The sequence below is a fragment of the Ctenocephalides felis genome, unplaced genomic scaffold, assembly GCF_003426905.1.
Source record: "Ctenocephalides felis isolate EL2017-DRISC unplaced genomic scaffold, ASM342690v1 CF-g0.4_SCAFFOLD_03571, whole genome shotgun sequence".
Classification (NCBI taxonomy): Eukaryota; Metazoa; Arthropoda; class Insecta; order Siphonaptera; family Pulicidae; genus Ctenocephalides; species Ctenocephalides felis.
This window is the reverse complement of record NW_020539725.1, coordinates 71,402,912-71,423,836: the sequence shown is the minus strand read 5'-3', so window position 1 is coordinate 71,423,836 and position 20,925 is coordinate 71,402,912. Positions and strand designations below refer to the sequence as shown.

Below are 20,925 nucleotides of genomic sequence, written 5' to 3'. Positions count from 1 at the left end.
TCCTATTGGTATAAATAAATCAATAATTGTAAAAATTTGATAAACAAATGTTATACCTCAAATATTCAGATTAACGATTTGTTGAACGTTGCAAATGATATTATTGTAAATATTTATCAAAATTCAACAATGAAAAATCGACCTCTTTCAATTTTTTTATAATTTTTATGGATCACTTTTGTACCACTTAGATATATTGTAAATTGAATAAGTTGGATTAAAAAAAAAAAATTCCTCTATCCTCTATCAAATTTAAGTGATTCTCATAATGATTTGTTTTTTCTACGTAGTTTAAGTTTATTTATTATATGACTTGTAAAATAAGTTCTCGTTTTGTACCGATTAATAATAAATAATTAAAAAATGATTTTAATTACTTTCCATTACCTTACTGTGTAACTAATTATTGATATGTTAATTAGCTAAGGCCCGGATAGCTCAGTCGGTAGAGCATTGGACTTTTAATCCAAGGGTCCAGGGTTCAAGTCCCTGTTCGGGCGTTAGATTTTTTTTTATAAAAGCTACTCAACTTAAATTGAAAAGTGAAAACGCTTATTTTCTTTTCCCAAAAACATACAGTTAAATTTTATTGCATCAGGATTTCATAGCATGAACATGAGCAGTGTAACTTCAAAACAGTAAAAATTATATATACTAATACATTATTTAATATTTTATATATTTAATTTTTTAAAAACAAAAAACACAATGCTTGACACGGTACTAAACATGTCCTCGGACTCCCTTTGTTTACATTATTATAATATCCATCCTTGTCCCTTCATCTTCGACACTTAAGATTTGTTTTCAAATATTTCTGTATATTTCACATGTTTAGTACCATGTCAAGCATTGTAAAAGAGAGATGGTGTTTTTTGTGTTTCAGAAATTAAATATAATTTAAATAAAATATTAAATAATGCATTAGTATATAATTTTTACTGTTTTGAAATTACACTGAAGATGAGGCATATCATAGTCTCGAAACGTTTGTAATTATTAAATCTGAGTGTTGTATTGTTCATATTTAACATTTAATATATATATATATATATATATATATATGTATATAATGAGGAGTTGATAGCAAGAGTGGACCACCAAAATCGGTAAAGGATAAGGACAATCTGAGATACGATGATGATATGATGAGGATGAGTTTCCAACTAAATAATGTTGCCATACTATAATAAACTTAATATTTATATCTGTCATTTAAAGGCAGCAAAAAATCTACTCTGGCTGGCTCTAAAATTGTTTCACATTTTACGAAAACCAGAGTAGAATACGAGGCTTCTATATCAATAATATAATAACAAGATCGAGTGAATAATGCAAAGGTAAATAGTAAGTAGTATGTCATAAATAATTGGCAATAAATAAAGACATTTGAGAAAATACCAAACTTTCGACTCGATTCAATATTTGGGATGGCCCATTCTGATTATCCACTCGAGATTCCCATATGTAAATAAGATTTTCTAAGACAATACATAAAGATAAAAGCAAAGATTTATATATTAATCTTGAACGTTTCACATAAAATTTTATATCATCATTAGTGAATAGTAGACTTTGGTGTCTTACATTAATGTATGTGCACAAAGTACGTTAGGTTAGTACTAAAATTTATTCACTAACTTGTCATTAACAAAGCACAATTGCAAACAAGTTTTGATGCAAATTAATAAAACACTACAGAGACGTGCAACAAAATATTCATACATTACAAAATATTTTTGCAATATAATTTGTGTCAACAAGCAAAACCGCAGAGGCTTGAATCGCATTAAAGAGCTTTGTACACATACTTATATAAACCAAATATTTTCCAGTCCTTACCTTACAATCCCAACTTATTCTATGATTGACGAATAAACACGTCATGACTCGATTCTGGCTACTAAAAACACTATTCACTTTTAAATGAAGGTGCACAGTTAACTGAATAATCAAACACTATTTATGTTTATTTATCTGTCAAATAATTAATTACAGTATTTGGAGCTAACTTCAGGTTTTTAAGCCCTTTGCGCTAACTTCACGTGTATTTAGATTTTGACGTTTGCAAATGTCAAAAATTCTAACGACTTACAATATGGTCAATAAAATATTATAAACTGATTTATTTATGTTTAATGAAAACATAAATTACTATAATACATCACAAATTATTATTGTATTTCCCAATATTTTAATATAAGTTGTAAATAGGACAATATAAATTAGTAAAGTACAAGTGAAAATATATAAATTAATTTAACATTCAAAGATGTCTAGAATATTCATGACTGTTGGAACTACCAGTTTTGATGAAGCAATATCAACTGTTCTTACACAAGATATCATTAATATTTTCAAAAAACTCGGATACAAATATCTGACCATCCAAACTGGGAACACTAAATTAAACCTAGCTCCATCAATAACTTACGATGATTTCTTTGTTTTTTGCTACAAATTTAAAAGTTCTATACAAGAAGATATTAGAGAAGCAGACTTTGTCATCAGTCATGCTGGTGCCGGAAGTTGTATTGAAGTTCTAAATGCAAAAAAACCTCTTTTAGTCATAGTGAATGAAAAATTAATGGGTAATCATCAATTGGAATTAGCTAACGCTTTAGAAAGCAGAGGTTGTTTGCATTATTGTACTTGCAGTAATATTAAAGAAATATTGGGAAAAGATTTTAGATCATTGAATGATGCTCCTGAAATAAATACCAAAGAATTTGTGAAATATTTAGACGGGTTAATGGGTTTTTGAGAAAGGACCGGAAAGGATTTATAACCGAATGCACAAAGAATCACATTCTTGCATTAAATATAAAAAGGTAACAGACTTTTGGGCATTAACATTTTTCTAAATACGTTCTCATATACTAGTTGTTAATTAAAACCTGTTATCTGTTAAAATTCATACATATAATTATAAACTCTCATACGCTCAGATTTTATTCGAGTGATGTATATATATTTTTGTACAAAAATATAATGCTAAGTCACTGAAATAAGTTTTTAAATAAATTATGTAAAATATATTGAAAAAAAAGATATTATAATAAAGCACACTTTATATTACTTATGTGTTATCAATTAATACATTGAATAAGTTGATTTAAAACTCATTATAAACGAGCACTTTATATTTCCTAATAATTTACTTAAAGAAACAAGAATTTGTACTTGCATAAAATTTTTACAATTCTTTTTAATTTTTGTTGAAAACTGTTCGCAATAAAGTGAAGTAGGAAAAGGAAGCTTTGAGTATCTAAAAATATTTATTTAAATTATTAAAAGTTTTAGCTATTGCATATATTGAACTCACCGATCCAAAACTTTCCATCGAAACTTGAGAAAATTTCAAGGCTGTATATGTTTGTGGTCGCTGTGCTCTTTGTATTATAAGTTGTAAGCATTTTTTGTATGAAGCATCAGCATCAGGCCATGGTGAGTCATATGCCGCCCATGTAATAGCACTGCTCTGTAAATAAAAAAATCATAATATTCAATATATAAAATTCACAATCTTTTCTTCCCAAAGAAACTCATTAATATTTGTAAAATAAAATATTTTTTATTATATATAATTATTTATGTGTATATATTAATTAAAAAACTGTGATTCAAGTCACTAAAACTGAATTACAAAGTATAATTACGGTTATATATCATACTCACAGTATCAATCAATTGTTCTCCATATGAGCAAAGAGTATTAATCTGCAATAGTGCTGATGTTAAGAACAGAATATATGTTATTAGCTCTTCGGGATCAACTCCAGCCTAAAATGTATTTTAAATCTATTAATTTTTGTTCTAATAGTGTTGATAATTTATTTGTGTAATATAAATTAACTCACTGTTATTTGAAATCCTGAGAGGCAAATCATGAAAGAACTATCTAAAAAATTTATTAGAAAGGATGGGCTGAAAATGCTTTCTATTTCTTCTGAAAATCTGATACAATATATTTTAATTAGATATTAATTTAATATCATTAGAATATAAATTACAAAGTCAAATAAATCTTTTTACCTGATTAATTTTTTGTGCTCTTCAATACATGGACGAAGTTCCTGTAAATCCAGCAATCCAGATTTAGTTCGGGCTTTCAGAGTCTGCATTTTTTGTGCAAGTAAACGAAAATGCATGCATAAATGAGCAGTATACAGGCAGAAAGGGCAATCCCAGCTAAAACACCTAAAAACATTTAAAACTTAAAATTTTCATTAAACAAAAGTTTTATGTTTTCCTAATTATAATTTATTTGAACTCACCAAAAACAGCAATAAAACCGCCCCAAAATTGTAATGCATATGCGATGGCGTACCAAGGCATTACATAAACATTTATAGGATACCAAATTAAATATGGTAAAGAAAATGTTAATTCTTGACCTCTGAAATATTGAATGCACATAACTACTGTAGGAATTGAGTTGAAACACATAATCAGCCCAATGTTTGGTATTACAAATTGTAGCATATTTTTGCGAGACTTCTTCATACCTGGAAAATTATAGTTTCAATAACTTCTAGTAAAGCAACTACTACTACTGATATTCCTATAAATTTAATTTGAAATTAAAAATGATTTGGTCCTTATCAATCGAATTGGCAGGGCTACTATGCTTTTTGCCAAAGCCCATGGGGAAATTTTAACTAATTTAAATCTTCATCAATAACTGTTTTAATATCTTTCATAATTTACTTTCTATAACAATCATATTTTCAGCATCTTTTGGAAACATTTCTCTTAGTTCTATGTACATTTCAGATATTTTCTTTGAATTAAGAGAAACCGTTAACATTTTTGTTAAACTCAGTAAGCAATATCCAATGCAAGGTGCAACTGCAGTTATTTTCCGAAATCCTGTATAATTGATGACAGCTTGCTGAAAGTATATCATTTCACCTGAAAAATATATAAGTTAGAGATCGCTAATTTTTACAAACAAACTATCAACTTACCAATAACTGATAAAAACAAACACGTATAAGAGAAAAAGAATAAAATCCCTTGGGACACTTTCCAGTATTTGTTTTTTTCCAATTCAGATGCTGCAAAGGCATCCAAAGAAAGACCAACGCTTTTCAACATGAATTTTGTTAGTTTTGCACTTGCGTCAAAACTAAATTCAGATTCTGGTTTATTATCCATTTGTAAAAATCTAAAATTTGCTAATTCAATTTCAATATCTTAAGATCTACTGCATGCTGTAACTTTACTACAGTGTTTTATATAACAAAAAACGCATAGAATTAAAAATTAATCGCTGTTACGAATTCCAAAACAACTGCGATACTCTAATTACAAGAAGAGCAATTAAGTTTTCATAAAGTTTTCTAGATTGGACGTCGTCTTACAAAATACATATTAAATTTTCATAATACTGGTAGTAAGTTAAAAAGTTTTTAATTTGCGTTAGAAATTATTCATTGGATTTAGTTTTCAACAAGAACAGAAAATATTTTTTGTATCAATACAAAACAATGACTAAAATCTAATGCGGATCTTATCAGATTCTTATATAAAATAGTATGGTTATTATCTGATTTTCACATAAATGATTCAAATTACAACAAACTAAAGAACAGATACAAAAACTTAATGATAATGCTTAATAGAATACTACATTTATTTTCCAAAGTATAAGTACTCCAATTAGATCATTCAATCTTTACTTAAAACAGTTCGAAGTAATGTGAAATATGAAAAAGACGCTTTGAGTACCTGGAATTAATTTATATTTTTAATAATATTTTTCTAAGGTTGATTAAATAAAAATAATTTAATTTGTAGCTCACTGATCCAAAACTTTCCAATGAAACCGTGGAAAATTTCATGGCGGTATAAATTTGCGGTCGTTGTGTCCTTAACATCATGAACTGCAAGGATTTTTTGAAGGATTCTTTAGCGTCAATCCAACCAGAATCGTATGCAGCAAACCGAATTGCACCACTCTAAAAAAAATTAAGAGATAGAAAAAAAATCTTACAAAAACACAGAGAAACACTAAGAATTAGCTAGAAATAAAAAGCATTTTAATCAATCATTTAAAGCACTTACTGTATCAATCAACTGATTTCCATATGAGCAAAGTGTGTGAATTTGTAAAAGCGCAGATGTTAGAAACAATATATATGTGATTAAATCATCAGGATCCACACCAGCCTGCAAAGTGAAAATAATCAGAATTTTTAATAATAATTTTTATTTTCAAATAAGTGCACTCACAGTGATTTGAAATCCCGAAAGACAAATCATGATGGAGCTGCCGATGAAGTTCACTAATATGGACGGGCTAAATATTTCTTCAATTTGCTCAAATTCAAATTTGAATTTTTAAAATTGATTTATTTTCATTTATTGAATGGACCTATAATAATTAGGAACGTTCGTTAAGATAGTGAACTCTGTCAAAGTTTCATCAATGTCCAAGTAAACAAAATTTTAACAATTAATGAGAAAACTGGTGGCCCGCATGGCATCGTGCCTTGAGGCAAATTGCTGGAACTTTCCGTACCAAAAATTATTTTTTTATTAAAAGATTAACATGTTTGAATAAAATTTACTTTGAAAAAATTAGATTTTAGAGAAACTATACATTTTTGACAAAAATTTCCTTTTTTTTGAAAAAAAAAGTCTTTTTGAAAAAAAGTGTTTTCTTTTTTTTTGAAATATCTTGGAAATTCTGAACTTTTATTTCGAAGCAATAAAAGTACTGCTTCAACTGCATAGAGACGAAATATCGAAGCGTGTAAGCGCCGCTTCGCCGTCTAACGGATAAACATTGTTACGAAACCCATATGTCTAATGATCATTTTTGACCGCCAAATAGATTTTACTTTATTTCTCATTTTATTAAGGTTTTACTCAATTCTCAAACCTTGTAATAGCGAACCCGTGCTTTAAAACTACCGTGTTATGAGAGGGATGGTCTCAATTCTTAAACCGTGTAAGAACAAGCCGTGTTATAGAAGTAGCGTGTTATGCGGGGGCTGCCTGTATTTAGATTTCGACGAAAAATCTTAATTACATTAGAAATCCAATAAGAATCTGATCGGAATTTGAAATGATCTTGATAAAAATCTAGTCAGGATTTAGTTGGGATGTAATCAGTTTGTATGTGTTTTTGTGTATGAGTGCCTGTGTAAATTATTTATAAAATTACTCAATCAATTTCTTATGCTCCTCTATACAAGGCCGAAGATCCTGTATATCCAGCATTTGTCCCTTCTGTTGAGGAGATAACGTTCGTAATTTTTCTGCAAGCAATCGAAAATGCATACACAGATGTGCAGTAAGTAGACAAAATGGGCAATCTCCTGCCAAAATACCTGAAATCAGACGATAGATTATCATCATTCAGAAAATCGATGAAGATTGTGTCCACAAATTGGGGTATAATATTATTTCGAAGCATTAGGAACCTTACCAAAAACTGCAACAAATCCTGCCCACATTTGGAAAGCATAAATAAAAGCGTACAATGGCTTGATGTAGACATCCATGGGATACCAAATTAAGTAAGGCAAAGAAAATGTTATTTCTTTGCCCTTAAAATATTGCATGCACATAACAACTGTCGGAATGGAATTGAAGCACAGAATCAATCCGACATTTGGTATTACAAATTGAAGCATATTCCTTCCAGATTTTTTCATACCTGCAAAATAAAAGTACTATATAACATATGTGCCAACAAAATGGATGGTATACACATAGACTTTGGAGCACTGAATTATTTATTACCTTGTAAATCCATACTGAATACCTCACTTCATATGCAAATTTATGCCTTCACTAAATAAGCCAAAATATTTATATATTCATATAATTCAAACACAATTCGTGTTGTCAGAAAATAAAAGGATCAATTAAATTAAGGGGTGCCTTATTGGATTTTCACCAGAATCTGGTTTGAATATTAAAATTTTATTCGATTCTTACCATCAGATCCTAACTAAATTCTTTTTAAATTCACAATAAAATTCTTAATGGCATATTTTCAGAAATCTATTCGATTCAATCGTGATATTTATTGAATACGCACAATGAGATTCTTACCAGATTCTCACAAGATCCTTATAACATAGAACATTAAATTAGATAGTTTAACTTACTCTCAATAATAATTTTGTTTTCAGTATCCTTTGGAAACATATCTCGCAATTCCATATAAATTTTGTTCAATTTTTTGGAATTCAACGAGACAGTTAACATTTTAGTCAAACTGAGGATACAGAATCCAATACAAGGAGCAACTGCAGTCATATCAAGAGATCCAGTATAGTTGACGAGAGATCTTTGAAAAAATATCATTTCACCTGAAAAATAATTAATTTGTCAGTTTTTATAACTGGTAGAAGTAAATTACAAAATAATGTGTTACATTTGTACCTAATTATACTTACAACTTATTTTTCTTACATGATCCAAATCTTTTATAATGATCCAAATAATAATAAGTGAAAAAGAAGATTCTCATCAGAAATAGATAGTATAAAATTTTTAAATAATCTTTATGCAAACAAAATCTACAAACAAAAATTCTAAATACGTAATTATTAAATAAAGTTCTGAACATGTAGATTATATGCTTTGCATTATGATCTGCATTATATGAAAAAAACAATTTGGAAAAAAATCCTACGACTTCAACTGTGTAAAAAGGTTTTAAATACGACGTTTAGGCTAAAAAACTCGAAACCTTTCTATTAAACTTACCAAGGACTGACAAAAATAATACCATATAGGATGTTACAAATAAAAGCCCTTGGGAAATTTTCCACCATCCTTTATTTTGGAGTTCAACCTCAAATGCGTCTAAAGGTAAACCAACACTCTTCATCATAAATTGTGTAAGTTTTGCACTGGCATCGAATGTAACAACATTTTTAGAATTTTGACCCATTTTGATAAAATTTTAATATTTTAGAATAATACACAAAAGTTGAAAAAGTTCTATATCTTTGAAATGTGACTCATTCTATTCATTTTCTCACGAGCCCAATGTTTTATATGAGAAGATACAACATTTTAAATAATTCAGTGTTTTCTTTTATTGTGACTCCTAAAATTAACTTTAATTGACTTGACTAGAAAGTAATTAAAACTTTTAATAAGTTTGAATTACTTGTAAAGTAACGTTTGTATAAGTCATAAAATATTCAGGATCTTTTTAAGTTATATCGAAATCCTTGTTACGTTTTTTTTAATTCTACATAATTGAAGTAATTATGAAGTCAGAATTAGTGATATAATATAATGGTATAAAGTGGTGCAATAAAATTTATTTTTTAATAAATGCTTATACTTTTAAAATTTGCTACATATAAAATATAGTCCTAAACGGTTTAATATTATTGCATACTATAATATTAGTGCTTAATTAACTCTTGAAATCTACGAACAGCAATAATAGATTATTAGTATATTATTTTGACAAAAATATATTATCACGCTCGCGGACAGTAAAACACAAAAATTGACGCTAACCCGCTAATTTGAAATAAAATATTTTATGAGAGCATTTTCTAATCTTTGCTGAAAACCGTTCGCAGAAGAGTAAAATAAGAAAAGGATGCTTTCAGAACCTGGAAATAATATTAATTTGAATTGATAATTAATAATTAAATATATTGGAAACTTACTGATGCAAAACTCTCGAATGATACTGTAGAAAATTTCATCGCCGTGTAAGTTTGCTGACGTTGTGCTCTTAGTATAATAAATTGTAATGATTTTTTATATTTCATACTAGCATCAGTCCATGGTGAATCATATGCAGCCCATGCAATTTCGCCACTCTAATTTAATATTAATTATTAATATTATCTTATATATAAAAATAGAGCTCGACTAAATGTTTGGTAAAACGTTAAAATGGCTGTATAGATTTGGCCAGTCTTAGTCTTGAAAACTTGGTGCTAATCGTAAGCGTAATTTAAATAAAACAATGAACGGCAGCTCATACGTCAAATGTCAAATGTTTTTGACACATGATGTTCAATGACTGATTATTATAATATTAACTAATATTATATAATAATAATAATAATAATAATATATGCCCTATTGTAAATATTTCGCTAACAGGAACCCAACAAGATTGTAATAAATTTAGTACTCATTTATAAAAATTAAATCAAATATCCGATAATTTGATTTTTCTTTTTTTTTACTTTTTCCTCTATATCTTCGAAACCGCTAGACCTGCCTTACCAATAATTTCATCAATTCTTCATTTTGTCAATGCAAGTAATTTGTTTTGAATCATTCAAATCGTGTACTCCGTTTTCTCAAAAACGGAATTATCGGCTGATCGTCTTGAAATTGATCATCGAATGGCTTTTAAAGTTTTGAAATTGATTCAACCGTTTTTGAGGAAACGTCCATGAAAGATCAAATATTGGCTCACATACAAACACACACATACATTTTCTAATTTTGAGCTCAAACTAATCAAAATGACTTGAGAGGTCGAAAAACCATAATATTAACAAGCCGGATTTCCTGGGCTAATCATAAACTTTTGGGAAGTTATACAATCAGCCTGTTCATATTTTAATTTTTTTACTTGCATAAATATAACGACTCAGATAAAATTATATATACTACATAAAAACGTTATAGAAATTATCGTGAACAACTGGTTCAATAATAAAACTATTTTTCTACAAAATTAAATTCTTTTTAAATAAATAATGTTGATAAGAGCTTACCGTATCGATTAGTTGATTTCCATATGAGCAAAGAGTGTAAATCTGCAGTAGCGATGTTGTTAAAAATATTATGTATGTTATTAACTCGTCAATTGTGACGCCAGCCTAAATAAAATGATAATCACATTAGCATTTATAAAATAATAATAAAAATGTTATAATAACAATCAAACTTTCCGTAATTTGGAATCCTGAAAGACAAATCATAAGCGAACTTCCAATAAAGTTTACTAATATAGAAGGGCTAAAAATATTCTCAATTTGAATAGAAAACCTGAAAATCAAATTTTCTAGAATTAAATTTTACACATAATTAGAGTATACGTATTACTCGATTAATTTTTGATGTTCTTCTATACAAGGGCGAAGATCTTCTAGATCCAACAATCTATGCTCACTTTTGGAAGTCAATGTTCGCATTTTTTGTGCTAGTAGACGGAAATGCATGCAAACATGTGCAGTATATAGGGAAAATGGACAATCAGCAGCTAAAATGCCTAAAAAGTAATATTTAAATTTATACTCCCGCCACAATATTATTTAATCTGGAGATACCATCACTAACCGCCAATTGCAACGATGCTAGCCCAAACTTGAAATGCATATATAAAAATGTACAAAGGCATAACATAAACGTCTATTGGATACCAAATTAGATACGGCAGAGAAAGTGTTATTTCTTGGCCTTTAAAGTATTGTGCAGACATCATAATCAAAGGAATCGAATTGAAACACAGCATGAAAATCATGTTTGGTATAACAAATTGGAGCATATTTTTATGTGACTTTTTCATACCTGAAATAAGGATATAAGTTAAAAAAAATTGTCAAATTTCTAAATATTATAGCTTATATCCAAAAAATGAAATCTTTTTTATTTAAAATTATTTTACTGACTTTCAACAACTATATCATTTTCACCGTCGTTAGGAAACATATTTCTCAATTCAGTGTGCATTCGAGATAATGTTTTAGAATTAAATGATACTGTCAACATCTTTATTAAACTCAAAAAGCAGAATCCAATGCATGGTGCAACGGCTGTAACATCCAAAAATCCTTTATAATTGATCAAAGACTGGCGAAAATATGCCGCTTCACCTAAAATCAAACAAAAAATATAATGTTATATCACAATTGATGTATTAAAAAAAAATTATGTCGAATACTAACCAAGTGCTGTTAAAAACAATAACAGATATGATAAGAAAAATAAGGTTCCTTGAGATATTTTCCACCAACTTCTACCATTTTTCTCTAATTCTGGTGTGAATGCTTCCAAAGATAAGCCAATACATTTCATTAAAAATTGTGTTAATTTTGCACTTGTATCGAAAGTAATATTATTTTTAGGATTCATTTAAAAAAAAATTTCTTTAGATTTATCAGTTGATACCTTTCTCAAGACCTAGTACAACAATTTTATGATTGTCCTGTACTTATATTTGCTATGAAATGGCATCATAAATGACCTTCATAAATATATTAATTACCTAAAGTTTAAATTGTTTGAAATCTGACTCATTCTATTCATTTTCTCACGAGTCTAATGTCTTATTAAAAGATACAATTTTTTAAACTAGGCAAATTGCTGGAACTTTCCGCACCGTAATGAAATGTTCAAGGAATATCAAATATTTTCAAATAAATTATTATAAATATTGTAACATCGTCTAATATTTATACGAATTATATAAACTCAATGGCAAAGTTGAAATTATTTATTTAAAGTATATTTGAACTTTAGTCAGAATTAAAAATAAAATCTAACCCATTTTCGATATACAAAAAAAATTTTTTTTGAAAAAAGAAATTGAAACAATTTTTTTCCCCAAAAGCAATTATTTTGTTAAAACAACCAGAAAGTTTTTTGAATCATTCAAATGGGACGCTTAAATCTCTCAAAAACTGTCATTTTTTGCACATTTAGTTTTGTATCCTCAAAATGGCTAGACCTGCCTCTGCCAAAAACTAATCACCTCTTCTCCTAATCATTACAAATTGAATGTTTTTTTAGATCATTCAAATCGGTTACTCCGTTCTATCAAAAACTCGATTTGTATTTCATGCACTCTTTGCTCCGTATCTCCGTAACGGCTGGACCAACCTTTGCCAAAAACTAATGAGCACATCACCCTATAGGAATGGAAGGTTTTTTGAACCATTCAAATCGGTTGATCCGTGCGCTCCAAAACGTGGAGGAAAAAATGCAGACATACATAACACACGAACACATCAATTTTTTCTGAGGTATGCCAAAATGTTCAGAAACCTTCAAAACGTGAAGATATGCAAAAATTTTCATTTTCGATTTTCGGCCCATTACTATAACTACCCTACGGGAAGTTAATTATTTAGTGTTTTCTTTTGTTGTGACTTATAAAATTAACTTTAATTGAAAAAAGAAAGTAATTATAACTTTTAATAAGTTCGAATTACTTGAAAAGTAACGTTTGTATAAGTCATAAAATATTTATAAACTTTTTAAGTTATATCGAAATCCTTGTTACGTTTTTTTAATACTATATAATTGAAGTAATTAAAAAAAATATTTATGAAATTTTCAAATATATAAAATCAATAAGTTTGCGATAATAGTAAGGTGACCATACGCCAGGATTGCCCGGGATAGTCCCGATTTTCTGCCGGCTTTTTCTAAAAGCAATATTTGTCCGAGATTGTCTCAAATTTTTCAAAATGTTTCGATTGCCAATATATTTTTAAATATATTTCAACCGAAAAATTTGAATCCCAAAAATGTACATATAATTTTGAGTTAGTTAAGATGCTAATAGGAAATTATGATTTCTAAATAAGATGCCAAAAATATAGTATTAAATGGTTTATTATTATTGCTTACTATAATAGTATAATAGTAGTACATAATTAACTCGTAAAATCTACGAACAGCAATAATAGAATATTAGTATATTATTTTGACTACAATATATTAACACTTTCACGGACAGTAAAAAAGTTTCAGCAAGGTACAAAAATTAGCGCAAACCCGCTAATAAAATAAAATATTTCCATTTTCTAATCTTTGCTGAAAACCGTTCGCAGAAGAGTAAAATAAGAAAAGGAAGCTTTCAGAACCTGGAAATAATATAAATGTTGAATTGTTAATAATTAATAAATAAATATATTGGGAACTTACTGCTCCAAAACTCTCAAATGATACAGTAGAAAATTTCATCGCCGTGTAAGTCTGCTGACGTTGTGCTCTTAATATCATGAATTGCAAAGATTTTTTATACTCCATACTAGCATCAGTCCATGGTGAATCATATGCAGCCCAAGCAATTTCGCTACTCTAATTTAATATTATTTATTAACTAGCTGTAAGTGGAATTCTGTCTTAAGGCAATTAAGGCATCGTGCCTTAAGGCAAATTGCTGGAACTTCCCGTACCAAAAATTATTATTATTTTAAAAACAATTAACATTTTTGAAAAAAAATTACTTTGAAAGAATAAGATTTTTGAGAAACTATAAATTGGACAAAAAATAATTTTTTTTTGAAAAAAAAAATTTTTTTTAAAAAAACATTTTTTTTAATTTTTTTTTTTTTTTGAAACAAAAATTTTTTTTCTTTATTTTGACATATTGTAGAAGATCTGAACTTTTTTTCAAAGCAATCGTACTGCTTTAACTGCATAGGGACAAAATATAAAGCGCGTAAGCGCCGCGTCGCTGTCTAACGCATAAGCATTGGTACGGAACCCATAGAAATGTTAACAAAATGTATACTTATTGTTAAAATCTCTATAAAATATCTGATAATTTGATGTGCATATGTCTAATGATCATTTTTGACCGCCAAATGGCTCATTTTTTTACTTTTTCCTCCATATCTCCGAAACCGCTAGACCTACCTTCATGAAAATTTTATCGATTCTTCATCTTGTCAATACAAGTGAAATGTCTTCTGAATTATTCAAATCGGACGCTCCGTTCTCTTAAAAACTGAGTTACCGTTTTCGGCACTTTTTGCCCCGTATCTTCGGAACGGCTAGACCTGCCTTCGCCAAAAACTAATCAGCACGTCTCCTTATCAATACGAATCGAATGTTTTTTGAATTATTCAAATCGGTTGATCCGTGTTACCGAAATCGTCGACGAAAATTTGTATCCGCACATACATACACACACGCACATACATACATACATACACACACACACACACACACACACACATACATCCATTTTTTCTAAGGTATGCCAAAATGTTCAGAAACCTTTGAAACGTAAAGATATATAAAAATTTTCATTTTCGATTTTTTTGCGATTACTATAACTTGCCCTACGGGAAGTTAATGATTAAACATATGCGCTTGTTTGTCATAAAAACGTATCCCATTATAACTAAATTTAACGGATTTTTATAATAAAATCAGTTCTTATAGGCCTCTAATATATTATAATAATAGTTAACTTCATAGCTCAAACAATATCACCATGTTAAACTTCATTCAAGAAACGATACGGCCGACCTTTGCCAAAAGCTGATCAATGATTAATTTCTTTCAAACGTTATTTATTCGGTTCAGAATTTGTTGCAAAAACGTAATTATTAAACTATTTCTGAAGCAATGACTCGGCTGATCGTCTTGTAAAACGAACGCGAGTTTTTATCGAGTTTCATCGAATGGCTTTTAAATTTTTGAAATTGATTCAACCGTTTTTGAGAAAACGTCTATGAAAGATTAAAAATCGGCTCACATACATACATTTTCCAATTTTGGGTTCAAACAAATCAGAATGACCGAAAGGCAAAGAAAACACTATTAACTGGACGGCTTTTTGGAAAAAAACAAACTTCTCATATTAAAATCTTTATATTAAAATGTTTCTACATAAAATATGATATAACGATTAGAATACATTAATTACCGAGATCGAATGGTTCAATTATAAAACTATTTTTCTACAAAATTAAATTCTTTTTAAATAAATAAATAATGTTGATAAGAGCTTACCGTATCGATTAGTTGATTTCCATATGAGCAAAGCGTGTAAATCTGCAGAAGCGATGTTGTTAAAAATATTATGTATGATATTAACTCGTCAATTGTGACGCCAGCCTAAATAAAGTGATAATCACAATAGCATTTAAAAAATAATTATAAAAAATGTTATAATAAAAATGAGACTTACCGTAATTTGGAATCCTGAAAGACAAATCATAATCGAACTTCCAATAAAATTTACCAATATAGAAGGACTAAAAATATTTTCAATTTGAATAGAAAACCTGAAATTTAAATTTCTAGGATTAAATTTTACTCATAATATACTAAATAAATAGAGATAAAATAAATATACGTATTACTCGATTAATTTTTGATGTTCTTCTATACAAGGGCGAAGTTCTTGTAGATCCAACAATCTATGCTCACTTTTGGAAGTCAATGTTCGCATTTTTTGTGCTAGTAGACGGAAATGCATGCAAACATGTGCAGTATATAGGGAAAATGGACAATCAGCAGCTAAAATGCCTAAAAAGTAATATTTAATTTTATACTTTTGCTTCAAAAACGCAACGGGCAGATACCTTGCGCGATAACGTAACTGTTACGATTTTGTTACGCTGAAAAAATTTAACAAAATTTCCAAAATCATGATCACTTACCGCCAATTGCAACGATGCTAGCCCAAACTTGAAATGCATATATAAAAATATACAAAGGCATAACATAAACGTCTATTGGATACCAAATAAGGTACGGCAAAGAAAGTGTTATTTCTTGGCCTTTAAAGTATTGTGCAGACATCATAATCAAGGGAATCGAATTGAAGCACAGCATAAAAATTACATTTGGTATAACAAATTGGAGCATATTTTTATGTGACTTTTTCATACCTGAAATAAGGATATAAAATACGATCAAAATTTGTATTTGTTTTGCAAAAAATAAAAGCTTTTTTTATTTATAATTATTTCTCTCACTTTCAACCACTATATCATCTTCACTGTCTTTAGGATACATATTTCTCAATTCAGTGTACATTTGAGATAATTTTTTAGAATTAAACGATACTGTCAACATTTTTATTAAACTCAAAAAGCAGAATCCAATGCATGGAGCAACGGCTGTAACATCTAAAAATCCTTTATAATTAATCAAAGACTGGCGAAAATATGCCACTTCACCTAAAATCATACAAAAAATATGTTATATTCCAATTGTTGGATTAAAAAAATTATGTCGAATACTAACCAAGTGCTGTTAAAAACAACAATAGATATGATAAGAAAAATAAGATTCCTTGAGATATTTTCCACCAACTTCTACCATATTTTTCTAATTCTGATGCAAATGCTTCCAAAGATAAACCAATGCTTTTCATTAAAAATTGTGTTAATTTTGCACTTGTATTAAAAGTAATTATATTACTTTTAGGATTCATTTCAAAAATTATTTTCTTGAGATTTATTAGTTGATATCTTGTTCAAGACCTAGTACAACTAATATGATGGTTCTGTACTTATATTTGCTACAAAATGACATCATAGCCTTTATAAATATATAAAATTACCTAAAGTTTTTTGGAACAAGTACACCCTTGATAAAGTTTGGCAAATGAAGCAATTTAACTAAAACACAATTAAATATGTAAGATAGTCGCACGAACGTTAAAGTCCTTTTTGGTTTCTATTATTCAGAGAATAAAAAATAGAGTAATTATTCAATAAAATTGACTTGATTCTATTTTCGTAAAACAAAAATTGACTAGCAGAAATTCTGATTCAATAACAGTTAGAAGCAACGTGAATATTTTGTATTGATATTTAAAGTGCTACAGATAACTTTAATTATTTTTAACATCAATCCGAACTTAGCAACTCTATGAGCAGTTTGATGATACTCCTCAACTTTTCGCATTTCTCAAAAAAAAAAAAACTATTTTAAAAATTTTGAGCAAAGATTTGATCATTGATCTATGAGTAATTACTCGAGCAATTATAATCCTCATAAATATGTGGAACAAAAATCCGATGAATCAGTTTGATGATACTCCCCGCAACTTTTCGCATATCAAAAAAAAAAAATATATTGTATAATACCCATACAACGTCAAACCTGTCACAGTGCACACCCATTTTTTTATCTTATGACTTTGTATATACACGTACATTAAACATATACATTTTATAAGTTAGCTTTACAATTTATTTTATTAGCTTGTATATAAATATATAGCGCGCTATATATTCTTTTTTCGTCAACAATGTTATAAAATTATTGCGTAAGGAGATTTTTTGCCTTACTATCTCCCTCCATAGTTCTTGCCAATTCCCATTTTTTGCATTCCATAATAGCGTGCTCTGCATCCGCCCTAGTCGCTCCACCCAAGCAATAGCAATTAAGATCGGCATTGATCCCAATTCTTCACAGGTGAAACGGAGTGTACGTATGGTTAAATCTTAGACAGACCCATTTAAAACCTTCCAGGTTATTACAGACCCATTATGGCCCCATTTACAACCTCATGGATTTAAATAAATAAAATTTGAAAAGTGGTTTAAACTTCAACCCTTTATAAGCCTGTTCTTTCACTTTCACTTTCAATTTAACAAAATTTTATCATAGTTTATACTTATTCAGACGTAGCGTTTTTACAATGTGTTTTGCGGATTTTGAATATGAATTGAAAAAATTAAAATAATTATCTTCATAATTAGTATATAAACTCAACTATTGTTTTTTAATTAATATGTAACATTGTCCAAAATATTTTTAAATTTAAAATTGCAGTTATTGTTTTCAGTCGTATAATTTTGTATGTTAATGTTGGTGTCACTGACAGATGAAAGTCGTCCACGAATTAAATCAAATTTATAACCTCAAAAATGCAAACTACATAAATGACAAATTTGACAATTAAAAATGTCATCAGTAATAAAATTTGCAAAAACAATACGAAATAATTGGAAAAAATCAGTATTTGCTGCTCTTGCTGTTTCTTATGGAATATCGTATGGAAACGAAAAATATAAGTATGTAAAAAAAAAAACTAAAATTAACCTAAAATTATTACAACCTTCAAAGTATTATGTCTCTAAAAATTGAAATTGTAATTTCAGAATCAATTGCTTAATGCGAAAGTATTGTCAGGAGGCAATAAAATATGGAGATTTGCCTATTGCAGCCTCAACCCTGCCCAAAAGTGTCACAGTTGTACTAAATCCAGCGGCAAACAAAAGATCAGCAAATGACCATTTTAAGAAATATTGTGAGCCAATTTTGCATTTGGGTGGGTTCTCTGTAAACATTATAAGTACAACTGCAGAAGGAAGTGCTAGAAAAATTATAGAGGAAATGCCTACATTACCAGACGCTTTACTTGTTGCTGGAGGAGATGGAACATTAGCTGAAACTGTTACAGGTGAAAAATAAAATAAAACCCCATCATGATATATTTCAATTTATCCTGTTGTTAATAAAATTTTATTTATTTTCAACAGGAATGTTACGCCGACCAGATGGTGCAACTTGTCCCATTGGGGTTTTGCCGTTAGGCAGATGTAGTAATGTAGGATCCGAAATGTTTCCTGGAGCGTCTGAAAGTGGGATAAAACGAGTTTCTGCTTTAGCAAAATCTGCCATGGCTGTCTTACAAGGAAAAGAGACTTACAGAGACGTAATGCAAATAAAACTACTTGCTGACCAAGTAAATTCTGAAGAAGAGATAACCAAAGAAGGTATTTAAAACTATTATGAGTTGTGATTTTTTATCTAGAACTATTATGAGTTGTTATTATTTTGCAGCAAAGCCAGTATATGCAGTAGGCAGTTTACAATGGGGAGCATTTCGTGATGCTATATCAAACAGGGATAAATATTGGTACTATGGTCCTTTAAGGGAATACGTAACATTCCTATTTAATGGCTACAAAGATACCTTAACCTGGAGTTGTAAAGCTCTACTATCATATAGTGATCCTTGTTCCGGTTGCCAAAATTGTGTTCAAAAAAAAAAACCAACTGTTCAACATTCGTCATGGTGGACACGAATTTTGCCCAAAGTAACAGAAAAGAAACCACTTGATGAAATTGACTACAGCAAAATTTATAATGAAGATTGTGTTCAAGTGCATGAAAAAACAATAGAAACTCTCGACTTCCAACTAACAACTTCCCAAATAGAAGCTGATGGAACACCATCATTAAGAGTAAAATTAGGCCCGGACAAAATAACCTATGGAGATTTTGTTTCTGAAGGCTGGAAAAGAAAGGGAGACAAAAGTAATGTTGTGGAAAAGTTAGATGCACGTATGCTTGAACTAATACCAGAAACCATTTCTTCTGAAGAGAAACCGGTTTGGTTTGCAATAGATAATGAAGAATATGAAGTGAAACCTATTAGAGTAACGCTTATTCCAAAAGCTATCAAAGTATTTTGCAGCTGACAAATTCATATTTGTAATGTCATTGTTTGTGATTCAGAGTACAAGAAACTAAAGTGCAAATTTTATTTGTGTCACGCTTTATGACAAATTCTTGATTTATAATACAAATTTCATTTGTGACGTAAAAAGAACATTCAAATAGAATTATTGTACCTATAAAGGAAAAATATTAAACAAAATTAAATAATTGTAATTTATTTACTTAAAATTATGTACATACCTCATAATATATTAATCATTTTCAAATCTTACATCCAAATCACCAATTAAATTACCTTTAGTTTCTACTTTATCATTATCATCTTTTCAATAAGTATATCACTAACTTTATCTTCTTTAATAAACAAGCCATTTTCATCAGCCTTCTGAAGAATATTGCAGATTAGTGGGGATTCCACACCCACTATGTATTCACAGGTTTTTGGTTCTAATAAATATACGAAACAGCGCTGGGACTTGAAGAGTTCTCCAAGCATTTAATTTAACTTCAGTTTGGCGTCTTTTTTACAATTTTTTCACAGTAACTTCCTTCTGAGTAAAAATGTGATAAATGATTGCGATGGCCTGAAATATGTGAAACATGAAAAGTATAAAAATTTAACAATTATATAATTTCTATTACCAGGAGCAGCAGGTTTCTTATTAGGATGCTTTTTCAACCATTTCAAGTGAGCATCTTTGTCAAATTTGCCAAGAAGTAAAGAAGTTCTTCTACCATCACTCTCAATATGATTGCTCTACATGCCGACCATAACAAAATTCATATTTCCACCAACCAGAGCCC

General features: G+C 29.0%; 6 protein-coding genes and 1 non-coding gene across 7 annotated transcripts; 3 read left to right on the top strand and 4 right to left on the bottom strand.

Moving 5' to 3' along the window:
- The first annotated feature begins 427 nt into the window (after positions 1-427).
- On the top strand, positions 428-500 carry Trnak-uuu. The gene has a single exon. It is a non-coding gene; the product is annotated as a tRNA-Lys (tRNA).
- A 1,757-nt stretch (positions 501-2,257) lies between these two features.
- Positions 2,258-2,939, top strand: LOC113385434 (UDP-N-acetylglucosamine transferase subunit ALG13 homolog). The gene has a single exon (XM_026623281.1). The coding sequence runs from the start codon at positions 2,273-2,275 to the stop codon at positions 2,762-2,764; it is 492 nt and encodes a 163-aa protein (XP_026479066.1). The 5' UTR covers positions 2,258-2,272; the 3' UTR covers positions 2,765-2,939.
- Positions 2,940-3,208: 269 nt separating this feature from the next.
- On the bottom strand, positions 3,209-5,160 carry LOC113386717 (putative odorant receptor 92a). Its single transcript, XM_026624477.1, has 8 exons — positions 4,971-5,160; positions 4,711-4,914; positions 4,361-4,508; positions 4,036-4,200; positions 3,861-3,957; positions 3,679-3,783; positions 3,326-3,481; positions 3,209-3,268 (listed from the first exon to the last, which is right to left on the bottom strand). The coding sequence occupies exons 1-8, from the start codon at positions 5,158-5,160 to the stop codon at positions 3,209-3,211; spliced, it is 1,125 nt and encodes a 374-aa protein (XP_026480262.1).
- A 513-nt stretch (positions 5,161-5,673) lies between these two features.
- Positions 5,674-8,917, bottom strand: LOC113386716 (putative odorant receptor 92a). Its single transcript, XM_026624476.1, has 7 exons — positions 8,731-8,917; positions 8,127-8,330; positions 7,434-7,669; positions 6,238-6,324; positions 6,070-6,174; positions 5,808-5,963; positions 5,674-5,733 (listed from the first exon to the last, which is right to left on the bottom strand). The coding sequence occupies exons 1-7, from the start codon at positions 8,915-8,917 to the stop codon at positions 5,674-5,676; spliced, it is 1,035 nt and encodes a 344-aa protein (XP_026480261.1).
- Positions 8,918-9,539: 622 nt separating this feature from the next.
- On the bottom strand, positions 9,540-12,087 carry LOC113386715 (putative odorant receptor 92a). The gene is made up of 6 exons (XM_026624475.1): positions 11,901-12,087; positions 11,625-11,828; positions 11,293-11,523; positions 11,059-11,224; positions 9,657-9,810; positions 9,540-9,599 (listed from the first exon to the last, which is right to left on the bottom strand). Exons 1-6 carry the CDS (start codon positions 12,085-12,087, stop codon positions 9,540-9,542), a joined length of 1,002 nt encoding a protein of 333 aa, XP_026480260.1.
- A 1,676-nt stretch (positions 12,088-13,763) lies between these two features.
- On the bottom strand, positions 13,764-16,737 carry LOC113386714 (odorant receptor 4-like). The gene is made up of 7 exons (XM_026624474.1): positions 16,677-16,737; positions 16,359-16,589; positions 16,059-16,224; positions 15,884-15,950; positions 15,706-15,810; positions 13,885-14,040; positions 13,764-13,823 (listed from the first exon to the last, which is right to left on the bottom strand). The coding sequence occupies exons 1-7, from the start codon at positions 16,735-16,737 to the stop codon at positions 13,764-13,766; spliced, it is 846 nt and encodes a 281-aa protein (XP_026480259.1).
- Positions 16,738-18,566: 1,829 nt separating this feature from the next.
- Positions 18,567-20,141, top strand: LOC113386713 (acylglycerol kinase, mitochondrial-like). The gene is made up of 4 exons (XM_026624473.1): positions 18,567-18,728; positions 18,816-19,117; positions 19,197-19,433; positions 19,501-20,141. Exons 1-4 carry the CDS (start codon positions 18,619-18,621, stop codon positions 20,139-20,141), a joined length of 1,290 nt encoding a protein of 429 aa, XP_026480258.1. The 5' UTR covers positions 18,567-18,618.
- Positions 20,142-20,925: the final 784 nt, after the last annotated feature.